Source organism: Caenorhabditis briggsae (assembly GCF_000004555.2).
Source record: "Caenorhabditis briggsae complete genome, chrIV, whole genome shotgun sequence".
Taxonomy (NCBI): domain Eukaryota; kingdom Metazoa; phylum Nematoda; class Chromadorea; order Rhabditida; family Rhabditidae; genus Caenorhabditis; species Caenorhabditis briggsae.
Genome location: NC_013487.2, coordinates 6,201,259 through 6,222,410, shown reverse-complemented (window position 1 = coordinate 6,222,410; position 21,152 = coordinate 6,201,259). Strand labels below are relative to the sequence as shown.

Here is a 21,152-nt window from a genome sequence, read left to right as displayed (position 1 = left end):
ACAAAAAAAAACTGAGAATGCCAAAAACCTCGAGAATTTTTTACATGTTTCATTTAACTTTTATGACCCAACGTCGGTCATTATGGCATTGAGATCTCAGAATTGACTCACTTCTTATTGTCGGATTAAAAAAAGTGACACCTGAAAATCTCGGAGACGGCGCTCGTGTCGATTTACGAGGGGGCGGAGCGAAAACGGATACTGTAGATAACAAATTTATTTATGTGATTTTAGTGGGATTTTCTGAACAAAATTTTGATTTTTTGGTATAAAAATGATCGCTAGCATCTATAGAATCTATTTTTCAGCAAAAAACTAAACTTAAACGCGAAAGTAGCCCGAACGAGCCGAAATTCTGAAATATTACGTTTTTGCCGCACTTTTTTGTAGATCAAAAAAAGCACAATTTTTCAAATTTTCAGGTGTCACTTTTTTTAATTCGACAATACTATATAAACTTTTTCTGTCTGTGGAGGAGCGAAGTTCTTAAAATCAAGCTTATAATCAATTTTAGTTAGAGTTCTTGTAAAAAAGTGTATTTTTTGAAAAATGCTTTTCGAAAATAAAATTCTTTTTGGGAGCTAATACATATGGTTGAGCATTCTGAAGGGGATTTTCGAAAAAGAAGATTTTTAAGCCTAAAAATTAGGTAGAGGAAAAATACTAAAAAACGGGAAACTCAAAAAAAGATATTGTAGTGGAAAACAAAAGTTGAAGGATGGAAAATAGTGAAGAATACAAATTGGTTCAATTTCCAAGAGAGTAGAAGAGGAAAAAAAGAAAAAACAATGAGAAAGTGCGATAAAAATGGATCTAGAATTACGGAATTCTCGGTTTTGTGCAGGCATCTTAACAGAGATAACATGATTAATCTTGAAAGATATATAAAACAGAAAAAAATTATTTCAAATTTATTTGATTTTTCAGCATTAGATACCGAAAGACCTCTAATAGAAGGGCCCCACACTGCTGAGTTGGAGCTCAATTATCTCAATTCCTATGCAAGATATCAAAAATGTGTCAACTGACGAGACATTTCTATTATCCTGATAAACAACTTTTCACTTAACAACATTTTTTTATTTTTTGACAGGAACCGAAAAAAACCACCTCAACTTTAAAAATAAGTAGGCCCTTCAATTAAAGGTTGTACGGTCTCTATAGCCATGGAAAAATGAGAAACTGTCAACTCGTGCCTACAGGCCAAGTAGAACAATTACAGTGTTTAGCGTTGACATGAGCCTGCAAACACGCAGCTGGCAGGTTATAATTCCGCAAAAGAATAAAATTAATACTGTCATAACAACCAATGCTTGATCTTAAAAGTTATATGAAACATGTGAAAATTTTTAGGGTTTCTGGGAATTTGAATTTTTAAGAACTTTTAAACGATAGTCCGTTAGTTTCAACATGTTTATGGTTCACTTTTGTACGAATTTTTTGATATTTAACTGAAAAATAAATAAAAAAGACCGACTTGGCCAGTTGTCCGTAATTGAAAATGCCAATATGGTATTTTCGAACGCATGATTTCTTTGACTTGAATCCCAAAACCCAAAACTTCAAAAATGTTCCATTCTGAGGGTTACACATATTACTATATTTCCTCTGACAAAAGCCCACACAAACCGTCAACTTTGAAAGATATCAAAAATTTGGCAACTGATCCAATTATTTGTCATAGTATCACCAATAATTCATCACTTGACATTTTTGATATCTCTCGTAGAAATCGAGATAATTGAGCTCAAAATTGACGGTTTGGTAGTAATCTAATAGAGGAAATACGGTTTGTGATACACAAGAACAAAAACACTTACAGTTTCAGAATCTTTTTTTTTTAATTGTCTTCGCACTGTGTTAATAATCTTATGTCAATTTCAGGCAACGTTCATCTATTGTTTTTGGTAAAATTATGAAAAATAATCTCAAACTGAAAACAATTTCACAAGGACAACGAATTCAGCACCTGTTTATTCCAAAAATAGTAGAAAACATTTCGAACTTTCCGACTGTTTTGCCTTTTTTCATTTTCCAAAGAACAGTCCGTTCCCGTGATAATATTAATCATACAGAAGTTATATTTCTAAAAATAGGGAGCGATAAAAAAGTGTCAACTGATTAAAAATTATATGGGAGAAGGACAGGAAAAAAAATAACGGAAAAATGAGAAGAATCACAAGTTGTGCGAACTTTAACTTTTTGTTTCGATTTTCGATTCGCGGACGTCATTGGATTATCATAAACCGAGAAAAGGGAAAAACTGGAATTTTCAGAGTTTCATATGAAAACTTTTAGTTTTTGTGGCTGTTTACAGGTTATATTCAGGGGTCATAGAACAATTTTTTGCAATTTGCACTTTTGGTTGTTTTCGATTTTTGCTGACATCGCAATTTTGGGCATTTTGGGCACACAGAAAATAAGAAAAAAGAAAAAACTGGATTGACTGCAAAAAAGACAATCGAAACTGAGAAAATTGGATTTGATTCGGCTTCTCTGACTCCTCCTCTCTTCTGAAAAACTTCTAAAGTCATCTGAAGACGTTGTGTCGTCAGAATCTGAAGTAAAGAATCTGAAGTATATTCTGACTAGTACTACAAAAAAAGATGAAAAGAATTGAGAAAAAAAGGTTTCCGAAATTAGATAGGGTGCCAAACATCTTCTGAAGGAAGAAGAAGAAGAAGATGAAGAAGAAAAAGCAGAAGAGGAATTGATGAATCTTTCAGCGGGGAATACGAAAAAGAAGAAGAAGAAGAAGAAGATGGTGGTGTTGAAAGGAGAAACGAAGAAAAAGTGTGTGCAATGGATTCCTCCATTTTTTTGGGTTTTTTTCTTCAGGTTTTTTTTACTTTCTTTGGTATAAGATGCAAACGATTTTGGAAATTCTAATGATTCTGAAGAATTATTTGGTATGTGGGATTTTTTAATGAAAAATGTATCTAATATCTTGTGGGTGGATGAGATTCTGACCTCATAGAAATCACGGATTATGGGAAAATAGTTATTGGAATTATAGAAGAGGAATTTCGCTGTTTCAAGAGTATTGTAAGAAAGTAGACATTATTTGTTTTTACTGTTGGGATTAAAATTTCAAAAACTGATACATATTTAACCTGTAATAGAATGGCACTTCAACTCAATTTAAAGGAAAAAAAATAGGAGATTTTGAGGAGTTTTTTGGAGTTACGGTACGCGACACGGCGAATAATTTACGAAGTTTATTTTTCTACAAATCTACAGTAATCCAGACTGAATCAAAACCTACATATCTCCTCGCTCATTCTTGTTTTTCCTTAAAAATTCATATCAAAATGTTTGCGATGAAATTCTGGATAAAAGTTGCCTAACTAAACAAATATATAATTGGTGGTAGTAATCAACAGATTGATAAATATTTATTAATATTCTTATGTACAAACAGACTGAAACAGTGTAAAGTAATACCCGTAATATAACAGAACGGGGGTTGCGATGAAAGAAATCTGGACTAGAGTTAAGCTTTAAAAATCTACACGATTAGGATTTTCAAAAATTCTTCTCAACGGAATATTCTTCTCGCTGAATCAGTAGACCAATTGTTGAAATTGAATTGTGAGATTTGTTGACGACCTTCCAGGAAGGGAACAGGACGCACCATTCGGCGGATCGGACCTGAAATCAAGCAAAAAACTTTTCAGCAATGTAATTTAGTAGACAAATTTTTTTGCGAATGTGCTGGAACAGTGCTTTTTTTTCATCCTATTTGTATATACAACTTTTCATGCAGCTCAAACTTCTAGCTTTGAAGGCAACATTTCCAGACCCTAGATATCGTTCGACTTTGAGCATATTTTGTCATTATGAACTTTTTGAAACTGCAATATTTTTTCTAAACTTACTCAAATTGACATCGGAAAACTGTGGTGTTTTGAAAAATGTCTGCGACGCCAGTTTGGATAATCTCCTTTCATCCACGTCTACATCCACCTGAATATGCATCCGACGACTCAATACGTTGATATGACTGTCCTTGATCCGAAGCACTGAAATATGGGCAAATCGGAAAACGTTAAACCTTGCAAATTGAGGAGCACCAATAAAAATCAGGTTGAATTTAGATAATGAAATTTTTAGAGTTCGTTATTCACCAAGTTGTTTACCGAGTTTTCAAAAATCATGGCAATCTAATATTTATTACACAGAATTTTGAATGAAATTCTGAAAATTTTCGATAAATCGGATGATTCCGAAATTCCGAAACATTCACACACTTTTTCCGAGATAAATTGGTTCAAAGTTAAAAGCTAGGGGCCATTCTATTGCAGGCTTTACAGTAACTTTGAAAAATAAAAAAAGCTCACCATGAGGAAGTGGGAGTGGCATTCCGCTCACAAGCAGACCATTCAACAAATTTTCAGCCAACTGACTGACTAGAAGAGCAATATCGTCAATTTCTGCATCAGATATGTCCACGGTTCCAGTCCGACGCTTCAATTCGAACTTTCGAAGTTCCACGGATCCACTTACATTGTGACCCTGAATTTTTGGTGTTAATCATCTAGCTCAAAGTATTCGTAGTTTCCAAGTATTACCTGAATAGACAATCGGGCATCCGCAACAACATCCAGATCAACTACAATGACTTGACGACGATGGTTTCCGTTTACAGCGAAAACGACGACTAGTCCGCCCATGGATACCGAGATCGTACCTGGAAAGTATCGCATAAATGATAAAGAAAAGAACAAATCGAATGGAACAACTATTTTTATATAAAAGTAGTGAAACAGGGATCTGAATGTTTTTAATTCCCATTTGAGATTTTTCAAATTACCTCCATTTTTCTCACTAAATAAGACAGCAGGCGCTCTGGTGGCACTCATAGCCAGTTCTACAGTAGAATTCGGATATTGTTCAGCTAATTGAGGAGCCAAATCGGAAATACAGAAAGATCCCTCACAAGTTGTTCGAAGAAATGAGGCAACTCCTTTGGTTCGTGGAGTTAGGAGAACTTTGATGAATCGTTGCCTGGAAATAAATTACCATAATTAATAATTGGTAGCTGTTTCAGGAAACTTGTGAAGATTTTCGATTTTATTTTCGAGCAATTTCACTACACTATGACGGTTTCATACAAAAATTCGCGACTTACACATAAGCATGATAGAGAAGGGAGTTCGGCAAAAAGTCTGACACCACCAGCTCGATCATTGAATCCTTACTGGTCACTGAATCGACAACATTCGCTTTGAATGGAGATTTTCCTGGCCATGAAGCGTCGACTGGTCCGAATGGAGTGTCTCCTTGACCCATATATGAAATCTCTCCCCATGAAGCGAGTTCCACTGTGTTCTCGTGGCAAATTGGATGTTCTTTTAGTCTGAAAATACGATTTTCAGAATGAAATTTCGAAAAATAAAAATTGTTTAGCTTAAAGAGGTGCTTAATGTAATAAAACATTGGTCTGAGCCTTCCTTTATGCCTCGTCTAAAGTTCCCAAATCTGGAATTTCTGGGCCCAGAAAGCTTTTTCTACAATCTTTTTTGGGAAATTTGTTACTTGAATTTTTTTCGAAATTTTTTTTTTGAACAAGTCCGGTGATAACCTAATCAAAATCTAAAATTGGACATAAATCCCTTGGGTTTTTTTCGATTTTTGTTCATTTTCTGTAAAAAAAATTTACTTAAAAATTTTAAAAATTTAAATTAGAATCGATAGGTTATGATAGTTTTTCTGTTGTAATCTGCTATTTTGGGTGACAGATCGACACGGAAAACTGAGCATTTCAAAAAATTCTGTGTTATTCAAATGTGATGAAACAGAAAATTTTGAATGCTTTTTTAAACGGATGAAGCAAACGACTTTTTTTTCTGTTAATGAAATTTCCAAAAGCTGTAATTCTTTGAAAAAACGGCCAAGAAGACTTAAAACTTTTCAAAACTGCCCTTATTGTAGTACCAAATCGTTTTGAGAAACTTCTAAAAACTTATAAGAAACGACCGACACCGGATAGTTTTTCTCACTTTCCAAATCATTTTTCAAAGTTATCCGGAATTATATACTGTATTTGCAAAACTGGCCGACGAAAATGCCCATTTCGGTCCTGTTTCAAGTATAGGGGATGAAATATTGCATCAATACAGAAATCCATGTAGATTCCCATAAAAATAAAGAAAAAATTCAAAAAAATTCCTTCATTGAGAAAAACGGCATCGAAAAGTCAAAGTGGGAACTGGTGGCCTAGCGGCCAGGTGTGAGTTTTCTAGGCCAACTGCCGGTAAAAGCGCGCGGAATTCAAATTTTTATTGATTTTTGCTTTCTCTGATTTTTTTTCAGGTTTTTCATACACCTGGGAGGAAACTAACAAACATTTTGAAATCTTTAAAAAACATCAGAGAAAACACTGAAAATCAGTAAAAGTTCGAATTTCGCGCGCTTTTAGCGGCAGTTGGCCTAGAAACTCACACCTGGCCGCTAGGCCACCGGATCCCACTTTGACTTTTCGATGCCGTTTTTCTCAACGAAGGAATTTTTTTTGAATTTTTTCTTTATTTTTATGGGAATCTACATGGATTTCTGCACAAAATGAAGCAATAAAATTTTTCACCGCACACCACCTTTAAGGTCCTGTGAAATGTATCTCAATGGACTGGTAACATTATTTTTTTCAAAAAATAGGAACATGTTTTTGCAGTTTACTATTGCAGCCTACTGTATCTCTGGCTAACAGACACAAAGAAATGAACATTTCAAAAAAATTCTGGGTTATTAAGATCTGATGAAAAAGAAAAATTTGGTTTATATTTTGTTCGGCTGGTGAATTCTGGCGGGAAAATCTCCAAAAAATAGCTGTAAACTTTTGAAAAACGTTGGAAAATAAAAATTATTCAAACAGTTGTATCATGTATATGATAAAAGCTACAGCGGACAAAGTTGCCCGCCTAACTCCAGAGAAATATAGCTCAAATAATGTTCCATTTCAAAATATTCAACTTTCAAACTCACTCACCGGAAATCAATGAAGAACTTCGAAGCCAACGACGAATCGAATATACTAGCCACATCGATTCTCGACTTCTCATCGCCACCAACTGATATCATTTTCAATGCATTCGTCTCCAAAGCATCTCCTAATTTACTCGAAGTCTGTGCTTCGGCCAACTTTTCATTCGCATCCTCGTCGATATATTTTCTGACTTTTTTGCAAATAATCGTTTGTAACATATGACGGACATTGTCCGATACTCCTTGCTTGAATACAGAAACTGCTAATCCGAAGAGTCCCCCGTTGTGATTGGTTACGGTAACATCTCGAATTGTAGCTAGACATGAGAGTGACGTCACTTTTGCCGACCCATTTTTGCCTTTTTCTATCTGTAAGCTTTTAGTTCATGTATCGATTGTTTAATAGCTAGAAGGTTTCTTTGTATTAACAACTTGAAACAGTATAACTTACCGAAGATTCCAAATGAAAAGTGAGACCTTGCGCCAGAATCTCCACCTGTCCTGTCAAATTCAGTGGAACCACAATATTCACAGAGCCGCTCAAATCTCCCAGAAGTCTGAAATCTTTTAGTATGATTTTAGAACCCTCCGAACTCTTCCTTTTACCCAATATCCATATTTTGCATGGTCCATGATATCTTATTCGGCGCCGTCGAGTTCAGCTGATGATGTTCGGCGCGTCGGAACCTAGTTTAATAATTGTAACAACATGGATAAACCTGTCATGTTTGCGTTTACACTTTTTTTGGAACAACACATCATTATTTTATGACCTCTATTTTTCTGTTGTCTTATCCTTTTTTTGTAATTTTTTAAATATCAGAATCTTACCGAGACAAATGAATTCTGGAGATGTAAATGATTCCTTGGTTGCTGGGAAGAATATGTTCAACATCTGGGATAACAAGTCGAGGAAGTTGATCAGCTAGAAGATTCGCAGCGATCTGAAAATGGATTTTTTTCTCAAGAATAAAAGCAATCACAACCGATTCTTTAGAATTTGTGAATTTTATGAAGCCGCAAATTTTGAAAACTCTTACATTATTCAAGTAGGCCAAACCACGTGGCAGTATTCTGACACGGACACCTGGGAGTGTTCGTGGAGCAGCTAGAAGTGGATGGAAGACGTGGAAGTCACTGTCGATGGAGTTTGAAAAATTGATGAATAGTAGGAGTAATATAGATTTGATGAAACATGACGTCATCAAAATCTGAAACTTGGGAGGTGGTGTGAGTTGGGATTTAGATGAAAGAAAAGTCGACGAACCAGAAAAAGATGCATCGAACATTATTTAAAAATGTTTCAGAAACAGAAAGAATTTTAGATTATTGTATTAACAGACACGGGAGAGAGCAAAAACTTGTTAAGATACTTTCTCTAGAATCTTTATATCAATGCAGATACCGTAAAAACCTGTGAAAAAGGGCTAACTTTTAACTTTCGACTCATATATCTCATTTCCTATGAAAGATATGAAGAAGTGGTCAAATATTGAAATGTTAATCATAATATACAAAATGTTTTATCAGTTGACACATTTTTTGTATCTCTCATAGGAGCCGAGATAATTGTGCTCAAACTTGACAATGTGAAGCTTGCCTAATACAGGGTTTTCGGCAGGCCAATGAATAACTTGGTTACGAAATCTTGAATGTGTTTTATATAAAATTCTCAACTGGAGAATCCAACAAACAAAGATTGTTACGAAATCAATCCCAGACCAAAAATAAATGTATAGATTCTGCATTATCTATCTTCCAAATGACCACTTATCTCTTCATTTTCTTTCACAGGTCACACTAACTGAAATGTATTAGAAGGTGTAGAAAATGGAAGTGTAAAAAGAAAAGAGATAATAAAAAGTGAGAAGAATAAAAGAAGAGAGGGTGACAACCATATGTAATTGGCTTAATCGCTAATGAAGCTGAATCAGAACACACACTTTATTTTGGAGAAAGTAGTTGATAAAGAGAGGTGGGGTCGGGGGTATGATTCTGGAAATTTTTTTTGGGAGAAAATAGGAATAGAGTGGCCCATACTCCCAGGGGGCATCGAAATAGGGGGCATCGTGCTCAAAGGGGGCATACACTCATAGGGGGCATCCTAAAGTTGTCTCTTAGGGGTCATCCCACCATGTCTCATAGGGGGCATAGGACCAAATGCTCCCAGGGGGCATTGATAGTCTCATAGGGGTCATTGAGATCAATTTGAGTATATGATTCTGAACATGATGAATTTTTGTTTTTACATCTTTTTCGTAGTTTTTTGAGGAAAACAAACACAATTGCAGACTTCTCATTGTCCCATTGTTCTATTTGATTTTGTGTCATATTTTTCACTCATCATGAAAAAAATTGTGGAAATTGTTCTGTGCTGAATTTGCAATTTGCAATTTGCAACCTGCAATTTTGATCGCGCCAAACTTTTTTCTGTACATCAAAAATTAATTTGCAGTTCGGAATTGTTCTGTGGGAGAGCGTGATGAGTGAAAAATATGACACAAAATCAAATAGAACAATGTGACAATGAGAAGTGAAAATTTTTTGTCGTAATTTTTGAAAATTCAAAAATATTGAGATTCTGAAGTTCTGCGATTTCGAAGTTCTGAAATTCTAACATTCTGAAATTCTCAGACTCTGAAGTTCCGCAATTCTCAGATTCCGAAATACTGAAGTTTCAAAGTCCTGAAATTCTGAGAATTCTGAGATTTTCAAGCTCTGAAATTCAGGAATTCAGAAACTCCCTCAAAAAAAAACTGTACCCCCGAATCACAAGCGTTGTACCTTTGAATGAAATGAGTTGTACCCCCGAATTTTTGGCCGAAATTCCACCCAGTTGACCCTCCGAAATAACACCTTCGATAGTCTGCAATTGTGTTTGTTTTCCTCAAAAAACTACGAAAAAGATGTAAGAACAAAAATTCATCATGTTCAGAATCATATACTCAAATTGATCTCAATGACCCCTATGAGACTATCAATGCCCCTGGGAGCATTTGGTCCGATGCCCCCTATGAGACATGGTAGGATGACCCATAAGACACAACTTCAGGATGCCCCCTATGAGTTAGTGACCCCTATGAGTGTATGCCCCCTTTGAGCACGATGCCCCCTATTTCGATGCCCCCTGGGAGTATGGGCCGAATAGAGTAGAGGCATACAGTATCGGGAAAAATCATATTTTAACATCATCAGTGGAAAAAGTGGACAACTTTGGAGTTCCGAAAAAAACATTCCAGAAATGTTCCATTGCTCTGGAATTTTCAGATTTCGCTAAACATGAAAGGATACTAATTTTCGCAAAAATCGATACTAATAAGATAATCGGCCTTTAATCAATAAAATCTTCAAAAATTCAAAAATTACAACTGAAAAGAGGGTTGTACCTCTGCTTATTTTTGTCCAACACTAGTGTCCGACTATAACCAAATTCACTGCTCACCAGATATTTGAAACCGGGAAGAAAAACTAATCATAGCGTAATGGGTAAATATTGGTTCAAATTGATTTCTCTGTTTCAACATAATTTTTTTCACTGTTTTTCTATTACTTCAATGGGAGTTTTTCTTTTAAAAAACTAATGGCGCGTCCAAAGTTTCCAAATCTGGGATTTCTGAGCACAGAAAGCAGTCCAAAGTGACGCCCAGATTCCCAAAATTTCCAATTGGGCAAAATTTGAACAATGCGACATTTTTTATTTGCATCAAAATGTGCAAAAAATCATGTAGATTCACATACAAATAAAGAAAAAAATCCTTAATCGAGAAAAACGGCATCGAAAAATGGTCTTTTTTGCATAAGAGCCCTGACGTTTTTCTCGATGAAGGTTTTTTTTCGAATTTTTTCTTTATTTTAATGTGAATCAACATGCTTTTCTGCACATTTTGATGCAAAAAAAAATTAGATTGTGGTTCAAATTTTGCCTAATTGGAAATCTTGGGAATCTGAACGTCACTTTGGACTGCTTTCTGGGCCCAGAAGAACTTTGGACGCGTCAAAAAGAAATCGAAGATCAAAAATTTTTCAAATCATCACTTTCACACTTACTGAAACTCTAGCAATCACCATCATTTTTTAAAGTTTTTGGGAAAAAAGCAGAAGGTTATTGAAACTGTTAGAGTTCAGAATTCCATCTGGCATACTCTAGACTAATATACCAGGAAAACATGAATTAGAAGGATCTCTGAAATTGAAGAGCCCCTCTAATTGAAGTGCCTCTCTAGAGAGCCCTCTGATTTTTTCTACCAGTATTGTAATCAGCTCATTTTGTTTTACTATAATCACGCTAGTCATGACTTATGACTCATATAATTTAAACAAAATTATTGGATACTGGATTCGCTTTCAAATTTGATAATACATAATTTTATGAAAACAGTATAAGTTTTTGAAAAAAGATAAAATCGTTTATTCCATAGATTTTGCTTGAATTAACTAAAACATTCACGAATTCACATGTTCTGGAGGAAAACTCCAGTTTCATAAACATATCAAATTTTGATTAAATCTCGGAAACATTCGATGGTCCAACGATTTGGGAACCTCGATGAACGACAATAACATCGGTAAAGATCTACTTTTCCCTATTATACGAGATTTATAATCTTCGTTACTGTAATCACTGAAAATTGATCTTTAAAATTTTGATAGTGCACGAAGCTTTAAAAAGCCTCCAAAGCGCCTCAAAAGAGACTAGAAACCAAAGAAAAGAAACAAATGATTGGAACCATGGGAATAAAATGATCTGGCCGAAAACTCAAGACATAATTGGTGAAGATAAAGAGACATAAAACTGAGAGATAGTACTGGAATACAGAAGAGACGGAAAGAAAAAGGAAACGCTTTTGATGAAGAAGCTTCACACGAGAGAGAAAGATTGCCTGTCGTCAAGTGTTGTAATCGGAAGAATCGCCCTTCCTTGGATGGCAGATTCTTGTATATTCCTATTTTGTCTGCTTCTCTAATCCTCTTATTCTCATTTTCTATCACTTCATTTCAACACAATGTCCGTCCTTTATCCCGCATCGTTTTGTCCCCCCGTGTCCACACCCTTTATCTTCTTCTTCTTCTTTCTGACTCCGCCCACTTTCTTCTTGTTCCTTTTTCCCTTCTACACTAATTTCTCTCCCTGTATCTCTCTTCTACTCATGCCAAATGAATTCTTGTATTCTCGTTTCTCTCTATCCACCTTGTCCCCCGGTTTTACACTGATGTACAGTTTCTTAAATTTCTTCATTTTCTTTTTATGTCTAAGATTCTCTTTCTCTCTGTCTTTTTTCTTGACTTTGAATTATGCGACTCCTCGAGACATAGACTCATTTTTTGATGTTCCTTTGTTCTTTGTGACGTCGTCTTTTAGAAGTTTCCGATGAGGTTTACACTTCATAAGTCTAGTATTTAGTGTCTTTTTTCGAATATCAGGAAGAAAATGAGTCATAAGTCTAGAGGGGAACTGAAAGTCATGGGACAAGTAGTTACAGTTTCAAAATATCAATTCCATAGGTTATACACAGCTAAAGTGCTCAATGTATGGCGCTTTCAGTATCTGAAAAATATTTTTAAGTAAAAAAATCTCTGAAATTTTCAGATTTAGTAATTTTGTAATTGAAGCTTTTTTGATAATTTTGTCCCAATCAAATGTTGTGCATTTTTTAGTTTAAGACGGCACATCTTATTTGCTCCAATGGAAAAAAAACTATCGACTTTGAGATTATATATCTCGGTTCTTTCAAAACGTATCAAAGAGTGGTCAACTGATAAAACATTGGTGTTATTATGATAAATGTTTTGTCAGTATACCACGTTTTGATATCTATTACAGGAGTTGTGACAATCGAGCTCAAATTTGACGGTTTGAGTGGGCTTTTATTAGAGGAAATACAGTATCTTTGTTAAAGGATTTGCACACAAAAGATGACAACTACAAAAATGGAGTTCTATCGTATTTATGTGGTTGTGTCTGAAAAATTTAATCGTCAAATTTCAAAAATTGAAAAATTATATTCCTACACCACGCCAATCGCTTCAGTGACAAAAATTCCGAATAGCGTACCGTAATTCCTTTAATAGAAGCTCAAAAGAAGCACCGTCCACTTTGAGCTCAATTATCTCGGTCCCTTCATAATATGTCAAAATAGTTCAACTAATATGATATTTATCATAACATCACCATCATTTTATCCGTTGACAAAGTTTTGATATCTGTTTCAGAAATTGACATAATTGAGCTCAAATTGCAAATATAGGGTGCGCTTCTATTAGATCAAATACGACAACCATCATTTTCCAGGCAGGTTTTCTCGTTTCCTGTGAAAGATTTTGAGAATTAGTCAACTGATAGAATACGTTTGATGTTACGAGAAACGTTTTTTTAGTTGACTACTTTTTGCTATCTTTCACAGGGACCAAGATAAATTGGCTTACAGTTAGCGACTAAACGAGGCCGGGCTAAAAATTTGAGTTTCTTTCACAAAAATCCTGAAACCGTAACGTTTTTTTTTTCAACTTTCTAAATTCCGATATTTATACCAACCCAATCGACTTATTGACTAAAATTTTCTGAACTCATAATTCGAAATCACAGATGAATATTGAAATTTCTTACTATTAGTTTATTCCTATTAGCTTGATAATGCGAGGATGCTCGATTCGAAGCCCAAAGATCATTCTAGATAACCAAATGACTCATCCATTACATAGCTAACCAACCATTCCTAAAGCCTTCCCCTCCGTTCCCTCCAGTTCTTCTTTCCGCGCATGTTCATCTGTTACTTACTTTACAACTAACTGTCTCTTGTTCCTATTCTTCTTGTACAAACAAAGCTGGCCTTATCGTTTAAAGAGTACATAATTTACGGCACACTTCGCACACCATCAAATCTTTTAGAATTCAAACTTTTTAGGATTTCAAATCCTTTGCCATTCCCATCCTCCAAGTCCATCATCATGAAGCATTAGCCCATTATCCCTCACACGTTCATCTCTCTCCCAATCAATTCACTTTCATCACTTTTTCCCCTTTTTCGAAATCTATTAGAGTCTATACACAATTAGTGACGGTGTCTGTCTCTTTGCTACTACAGGAAAATGTACTTTCATCCGTGATGGTTTCTCCCCCTTTTGCCCCATTGCCGACTGACTTTCACCTATTTTCGCCCACTTCTTTTTCCGTCATTCCAATGTAATACCAAATTTTCTCGTGCCGACGATGACCAATGTTTTTTGTTTTGCCTTCTCCGATTTTTTCAACAATCAAGAGGACACACAGTTTTCTCCAGAAAACCTGATTTTTGATTTACCGAATAGACGATCGCCGTCGACCCTCCATAATTTTTGTTTAGTGCTGTTTCTTCTGGCGCGCACCACGCACTGAACAGCTGTTATAATATCGTAAAAAATGATACGGGCGTTTTAGGAGAGGGGTTAGCGCTTTTTAGATCTTTCTCTGTTTCTCTAATGTCTAGGTTATGGGGAAATCGGAGACGTTTTCGTGTTTTAGGTTAGTCATATGCTTTGCGGATGACGACTTCTCTCAAGTCAGACTGTTTACTCGACATTTTTTTTGTAGGTTTTGCTTCTTTCGAAAATTTTAGTGTTTCATTTCTCCCTGAAGGATGTTCTGGATAGAATTCGTAATTCCGATCGAAATATTTTTTGGAAAAGAATTTGGCTACCGTATTTCAAAGGCGCATGAGAAAATTTTTCTTGTGGGTCTCGAGAGGAATCACTTTTGATTTTTTTTGCGTTTTTGAATTCTCCTTGTCGAATTTTCCTCAATTTTTTTCGCTTTTGTGATTTGAAATTCCGAAAATTGAAAAATAAGAGTGTTTTGAAGATTCCGAAATTTCGAAAATCGGAATATTTCTTAGATTCCGAAATTTAAAAACTAGGAATTTTCGACATTCCAAACATTCCTGCGAACCTCTGAAAAACCCTGAACACTGAAAAATTTTGAAAACTTCTCCGAGGAACTCCGCGCACTGCGTTATTTCGGAGCATCGTTGTCGGTTTATTTTAGTAGTTTTCAGTCATTTTCCTTCGTTAATTTCTCTTACACTTCGAATTTTCTCACTTTTTTAAAAAAAAATCCTTTCTAACTGAAAATTTCCAGCTTGTCACAGGCGGGTCCAAATGTGTGAGCTGCGACGACCGGCAAACGGAACAAAGGAAAAGTAGCCGCCCTTCTTTTTCATTATAAAAATTGAAACAAAAAGCACAACACAGTCTCCCCTTCAATATCCGCCTCTCCCACATTCATTCGTCACTCTCGGGATGCCGGAGACTTTTATCATGTGAGTTTTTTTGCTCTGAAACTTTCGAATTGTTCTTTCAAATTCAGAAAATGCACAATATTCCTCTTGTTGTTCGGAACAACACAGACATCAGAGTTCGGAGTAACGTTGGGAGATGCTGCGATCTCTCAGCTGATTCGACACACGGCGTCACAGTTTTTGGAAGAGACGCGAGTCGCTAATGTGAGTTTTTGAACCATTGAGAAATTTGAAAATTTCGGGCAATTAAAAAATATATTTCTGGCATAAATTGATGTCAGTCTGAACCTGCTTGATTTTAAAAAATCAGCGTCTTTCGGCCGCGCATCTCTTCAGAGCCGCCCGCACCAATTCCTACTGTATTCTTCTCCCCCTTCTCCTCTTCTGACTATGAGTCAGCTCAGACATTCCCCTCCTGTGCAAAAACTTTGTAATAACACAAAACAAAAAGCTTCAATTGATAAACCAAATCGTGTTACACATGGCTCGATCTACTATTGTATGCTATTGCGCTCTATTGAGAAAATGACGTGGCAAAATTTTAGGCCGCTGAAAATTCAAATTTCTCGCAATTTCTAGTTGACTTGCCACATAAAAATCGATTTTCAACGGACCTTAAATTTCGCCACCGTCGCCTTCTCATTAAAGCGCAACAGCATACCACAGCAGTTGAAACCCTGTGGCTTCATGCTTTCTCCTCCTTCTGAAATTTAATTAGGTGCTTCTTCCCACGCCAATATCTTTAAAATGGTTCATTCTGTAACACTTTACACCACTAGAAGCCTAATTGTCTGCTTCCTAGTCCTACTAGTTGCATGACGACCCGTATGACCTGTAATTGGTTCTCCTCGCTCTTCCGATACTACTTTTCCACGCATTTAATAACTCTGACATGTTCCTCTGACAGCTTTTACCCATCCGATCGTTTTGCCCTCTTCTTCCTCTTGAATCCCAGCAGAATCGTATTGAGTCATCCTTGAAATGTTTGACCTACATTCGATTCTTTTGAAGTACACGGGAGTCGCTGCAAAGAAACAGTGACGACGACATGGATGGATGGATTTGAAAAGAATCTGGACTTTTTGAAATTTCGATGAGGGGTCAGAAAAGACCTAATGTAGCTAGGGAGTAAAAAATAACACATGGTTCTGCCAAAAGATTAATTAGTTTTGTTCTTCCCGGACGACTACATGAGGCAAAAAAAGGAAAGTAAGGAGTTTCTCTCTCCCTTTTCCAGCCGTGTGTCCTTGGCGGCAAAGAAAGAGAGGCGAAGCAAAATGGCTTGTCATTTCTGGCGCAATCCAATTAGACGGTCCTCTTCACCAAAGAAGACGGACGGTTTCGGAGAAAACTGAACAAACTTTTTTTGAGAATAAGGGATGATTCGATTAGGTTATGTTGGAAAAATGAGTGGACAGAGGAGAATAGTCCGATTCGAAGAGATTAATTGTTTACGCAATTACCAAAAAAAAAAAGACGATTTTTGGTGAAGAAAAAGTTCCTGGAAGAATCAGTGTTTTAAGGAAAGTTCTCAGGATTCCTGAATTCCACGTCATCAGATTGAAGAACTAAAACGGGCGAAACTCGGTGACCGTCGACCAACAGCCAATCGAATTCCTGAATTTGCGCGTCAAAATCCCAGAGAGTGTTTGCGTACGCAGAATCACAAATCGGTCAGCTCGGGAATTGCTTCAAAATTAAAGGCGCATGGAGTTCCCTGCTTGGGTCTTGCTTAGACTGGTCGTGTAGCTCCTCGAGGACAAGACATGGCCTAGAAAACTCCAGTAATCGGCCCCGGCAGATCGCTGGTTTTTATTCGCTTCTGCAAAAAGAAAAATCCGGCAATTTGCTGATTTGCTTCTCACTGAATAACCTCAAAAGGCTCTCTGAAATTCTTGCCACGTCATCGGAAGAACTGAAACCCCATGATACTGACACAATTTTATCAAACGATCCTATTGAAAACCTGCTCCGTAACACTTTACCTAACACGTTATATAACCTGGATCGTGTGACAAGATCACTATCTCTTCTCTTCCGTTCCGTTCCGTTGTTTCCTCTCTTGAAGAAGTGTCACAATCTGTTCCAAATCTCTCTTGTGGACCTCTCTCCGGAAAATTAGACAAAAGGAAAGACAAAACATTTTGCGGATGATCCGTATCTTACCTAACCTCTTCTTCCTCTTCATCTTCTAATATTCCCCGCTCATCATACGTCCCGAATACACATTCTATCCGCGACAATAAAAGTGTTTTTGGGATCTTTTTCTCACTCTTTATTTCATCTCGAGAGTGTGGCGATTTGACCCTCTCCAGACAAGGACACATTGAATTCAGGGGTTCAGAAGTAGAAGAGGTGAAAAAGGTGGCCTTCGAAAATTCGAATAAGAGAGGCAACTTCAGGGGAAGAAGATGAAGATAGAAATGGCGATATCCGATGGTGATGTAATATAGAATTGGAATAGCAATTGGCATGTTTATGGGTAACTGAGAAAGGTAGAAGGGGAGGAAGATCATAGCTACTCTTGAGCAGGCCCTGAAAGGAGCGGTAAAGACCTACTCATATACAAAGTGTAGAAATAGAAAGATTCAAAAATAATCTCGAAAAATCGAAGTTCTCGCCCCTTTCTGGAAACTTCTAGAAGGTTCTCGAATTTTTTTGAATTCCCGCCAAAACTGAAAACTCCGAAAAGTTAGTGATTTTTTCGGAAGCAAAATGTAGTTTGCTATTAGAATTTTGCAAAATTTTTAGACCTTTTTAAGTTTTCTAGCCATTTTCAAAGATTCTTTCTCGATTTTTCCGGTTTTTTTTTCTGAAATTTGATGGAACGGTTTTCGTGAAGATTACTGTAGATTACTTTAGAAAACCTTCTATTTTGTAGTTTTTTTGTTGCCGTGATTGCGTTTGCAAAAAAACTCGAAAAAAAGGAAATACGTTCTCTACAGTAACCTACAGTAATCTTCGCCAACACCATCCTGACAAATTTCTGACGAAAAATTCGGAATATCGAAAAAGAATCTTCAAAAATAGCTAGAAAACCTAAAAAGGTCTAAAAATTTTGCTGAAGTACCAAAAGAAAAATCAATTGTTTTCTCGAAAAATCGCAAAAAAAAAGATAATTTTTCGAAATTTTAAGTTTAGGCGGGAATTCAAAAAAGATTTGAGAACCTTCTGGAAGTTTGCAGAAAGGGACGAGAACTGCGATGTTTTGCCTTTTGAAGCGCCTGGGACATAATGCCTTACAGCTCAACTGACAGATCCTTTCTGATAAAGAAACAATTCCAAAAATTCTGAAAATTGCCTTTTTTCAGATTCTTCTCAAATCAAACGAAGAACCATCATTCGGCTCGTTGGCTCATCTGAAACTCTTCAACACCGTCTCCTATCGAAACGTCTCCGTTCAATTCCGACCGAAAGTCGTCCATGTCTTCTTTGAAAAGTGAGTTTTCAATGCTAACGGTCACCAAAAGAACGTCTCCAAGGTCTCTTTTCTGAAGGCTAACAACGCAAACAATTGAAATTATATGTGATTCAAATGCATTCGTTTTTTTTCTAGCTTGAATATCACATCGCATGCGAATCTCTCTGACGTCATCTGGCCTATTCCGTTCGCCGATTCTTTGGTGGATTCACATGTAAAAGTGCCACGTGGACATTTGAGATTCATTGTCGACGATCAGAAGGTGACACTGTCGAAATGTGCACTGTTCAATCCGGATATCGCATTCCAGTTGAGAGATTCTTGGCTCGTTAATAAGGTAGGAATTTTTTTAGTAGGCCGGGTCCTACAACGAAAACTACAGTAACCTGAACATATGTTATTTTTCGGATTATTCTTCTTAATTTTTGCGACTTTTTATGTGAAAAATAACAGAAATCTCGGCGGAAAGCAGTGAAAAACGAGAAAAAATCCTGAAAATCAAAATATTTTTAGGTTACGTTAGTTGTCGTTGTGGGACCTTCGACCAGATTTTTTCTTCCACAGAAAAAATCATAAATATTTCAGGGAATATCCGCTTTCGGATCGATGGTCTCCTCGTTTTTCGAAGGCGCTCTGTGCTCTGCTCTCTCCTCTTCCACCAACGACTTGAAGCACAAAACGGAGAGGAAATTCCCGATTTATGAGTTCTTGCCGAAGAAGGTTCAAGATCATATGGCCGCCAGAAACACCACTTTGTTCTATAGAGTGAATTCGATCGACGCCGACGACCATCAACTGACAGTCCGTGCTCAAATCGAATGGCAAAAGCTAGTTCCAGCGGTATCTGATGAGACATCGAACCTTCTTTCTGGCCAACAAGAGGAACATTCGAATGCAACCAAATTGTTGGATATGGAAATGAAGAATGGGGATTTGATAACGATTTGGTTGGAAGATGCGATTCTGAATGAGATTTTAGATCAAATCGATTGGAATTTCGAATGGATGGATGAACAGATTCCAGTCTCCAGTCCGATCATTCCACCAGATTCTAGAGAATTCTTGTCGACTTTATGTACGGAATGTTACTTCCAAGTGAATGTGAACGCGAAGGGAAGGCCGACAATATCGGCTACAAATTCTTCGTTGCAGTTAACGAAGTGAGTTTTGTGAAGGAAAATTTTCAAAAAATCAATAATTTCCTTCCAGAACCGATCGTATCCATTTGCAAGTTGTCAACCCAGAACAAAAGAAAACGACTGTCTTCGTCTCGCTTGTGCTCACAATTCAAGCTGAACTCCGCCCATCATTCGACAATGGAACTCTCCGAACCAACGTGGAACTTCTGGATACCCATATCGAAATGGAAAAGGGAGCGTTCCCAAAGACATGGGGATTCTTCATGAGTGATTTGATTCGTGGAATGATTATGGATATGATGTGGCCGGAAATCAAAAGTGCTATTGAGGATTTGACCTATGGAAAAGGGCTGAAACTGAGCAAGTTTTGCGGAATTGATCCGAATAATGTGGTTATTGATATAGGTGAGAACTCGAAACTCACTGAAAATCGAACAAGAATATATTCTAAATATTTATTTTCCAGCCGAAGGAAGTTTCTCGCTCTCCACTCGCCTAGTCCTCCCAATGTTTCAGTCTGAAGCCTGTCTGAAAGATCTCAAGAGCTCCATTCCGAACACGTCGAAACTGCTTCAGAAGACCACCCCCTCGCCCTTCTCCAGAAGGCGCCGAAGCTTCTTCTAATTGCCGCTGTATTATAAAAGTTTAATCAGTCACCCGTTGCCATTCATCCTCCCACAGCTTCTTCTCATTTTGCCATTTTCTCTCGTTTCACCTGTTTTTCTTGTTCATGAACCTTGTTCCATTTGCCCCCCACGAGTTTTATCACTGATACGTGTATCGCTCTTCCGTTCCCTCTCTCCAGCAACATCATCATCAACCCACATCGAATATGCTTCTAAAACACATGACAACAGCTATAATTTTTTTTGTTGAATCAATTTTCAATATATTTGTAATTTTCAATTTTTATATGTGATATATTCCGGAATAAGTTTCTTCGAAATGTAAAATAAAATCCTATTTTTGAAGGAAAAATTTGAAAGTCCGGCAATTTCATTTTTTTTTCAATTATTTTTGGAGAATTCGCCGAAAAATCCCTTGAAAAATCCGAAATTTCAATTTGAAATATTTTTGCAAACTACTGTATTTAGCTTTCGTGGCGAGACCCGGAACCTGTGTTTTGCGCCGCGGACGACGGACGACCGCGACGCTTTCAAAATCATTCGTTCTCTGAAAACTGATCTCATATTGCAGCGCGGGCGCGAGATTTTTCTCATGTTTCGATGATTTTTCGATTTTATTCAGATCATTAGCTCATCAGTTATTGTCCGTTTTCTCTCTCTCTTTTTTTTAAGTTTTGAGCTTCGAAGCTACCTTTTCGTATTTTTTTGCGTT

The 21,152-nt window shown here is 36.7% G+C and overlaps 2 protein-coding genes across 2 annotated transcripts; one reads left to right on the top strand and one right to left on the bottom strand.

Moving 5' to 3' along the window:
- Positions 1-3,538: 3,538 nt before the first annotated feature.
- Positions 3,539-8,189, bottom strand: CBG19877 (the record flags this gene model as incomplete). The annotated part of the gene is made up of 11 exons (XM_002633792.2): positions 3,539-3,651; positions 3,879-4,022; positions 4,341-4,515; positions 4,572-4,690; positions 4,814-5,007; positions 5,132-5,359; positions 6,989-7,353; positions 7,436-7,541; positions 7,591-7,671; positions 7,816-7,928; positions 8,025-8,189. The coding sequence occupies 11 exons, from the start codon at positions 8,187-8,189 to the stop codon at positions 3,539-3,541; spliced, it is 1,803 nt and encodes a 600-aa protein (XP_002633838.2).
- Positions 8,190-15,255: 7,066 nt separating this feature from the next.
- Positions 15,256-20,438, top strand: Cbr-perm-5 (the record flags this gene model as incomplete). Its single annotated transcript, XM_002633793.1, has 7 exons — positions 15,256-15,275; positions 15,323-15,458; positions 18,566-18,693; positions 18,811-19,012; positions 19,261-19,835; positions 19,885-20,219; positions 20,281-20,438. The coding sequence occupies 7 exons, from the start codon at positions 15,256-15,258 to the stop codon at positions 20,436-20,438; spliced, it is 1,554 nt and encodes a 517-aa protein (XP_002633839.1).
- Between the last annotated feature and the right edge of the window lie 714 nt (positions 20,439-21,152).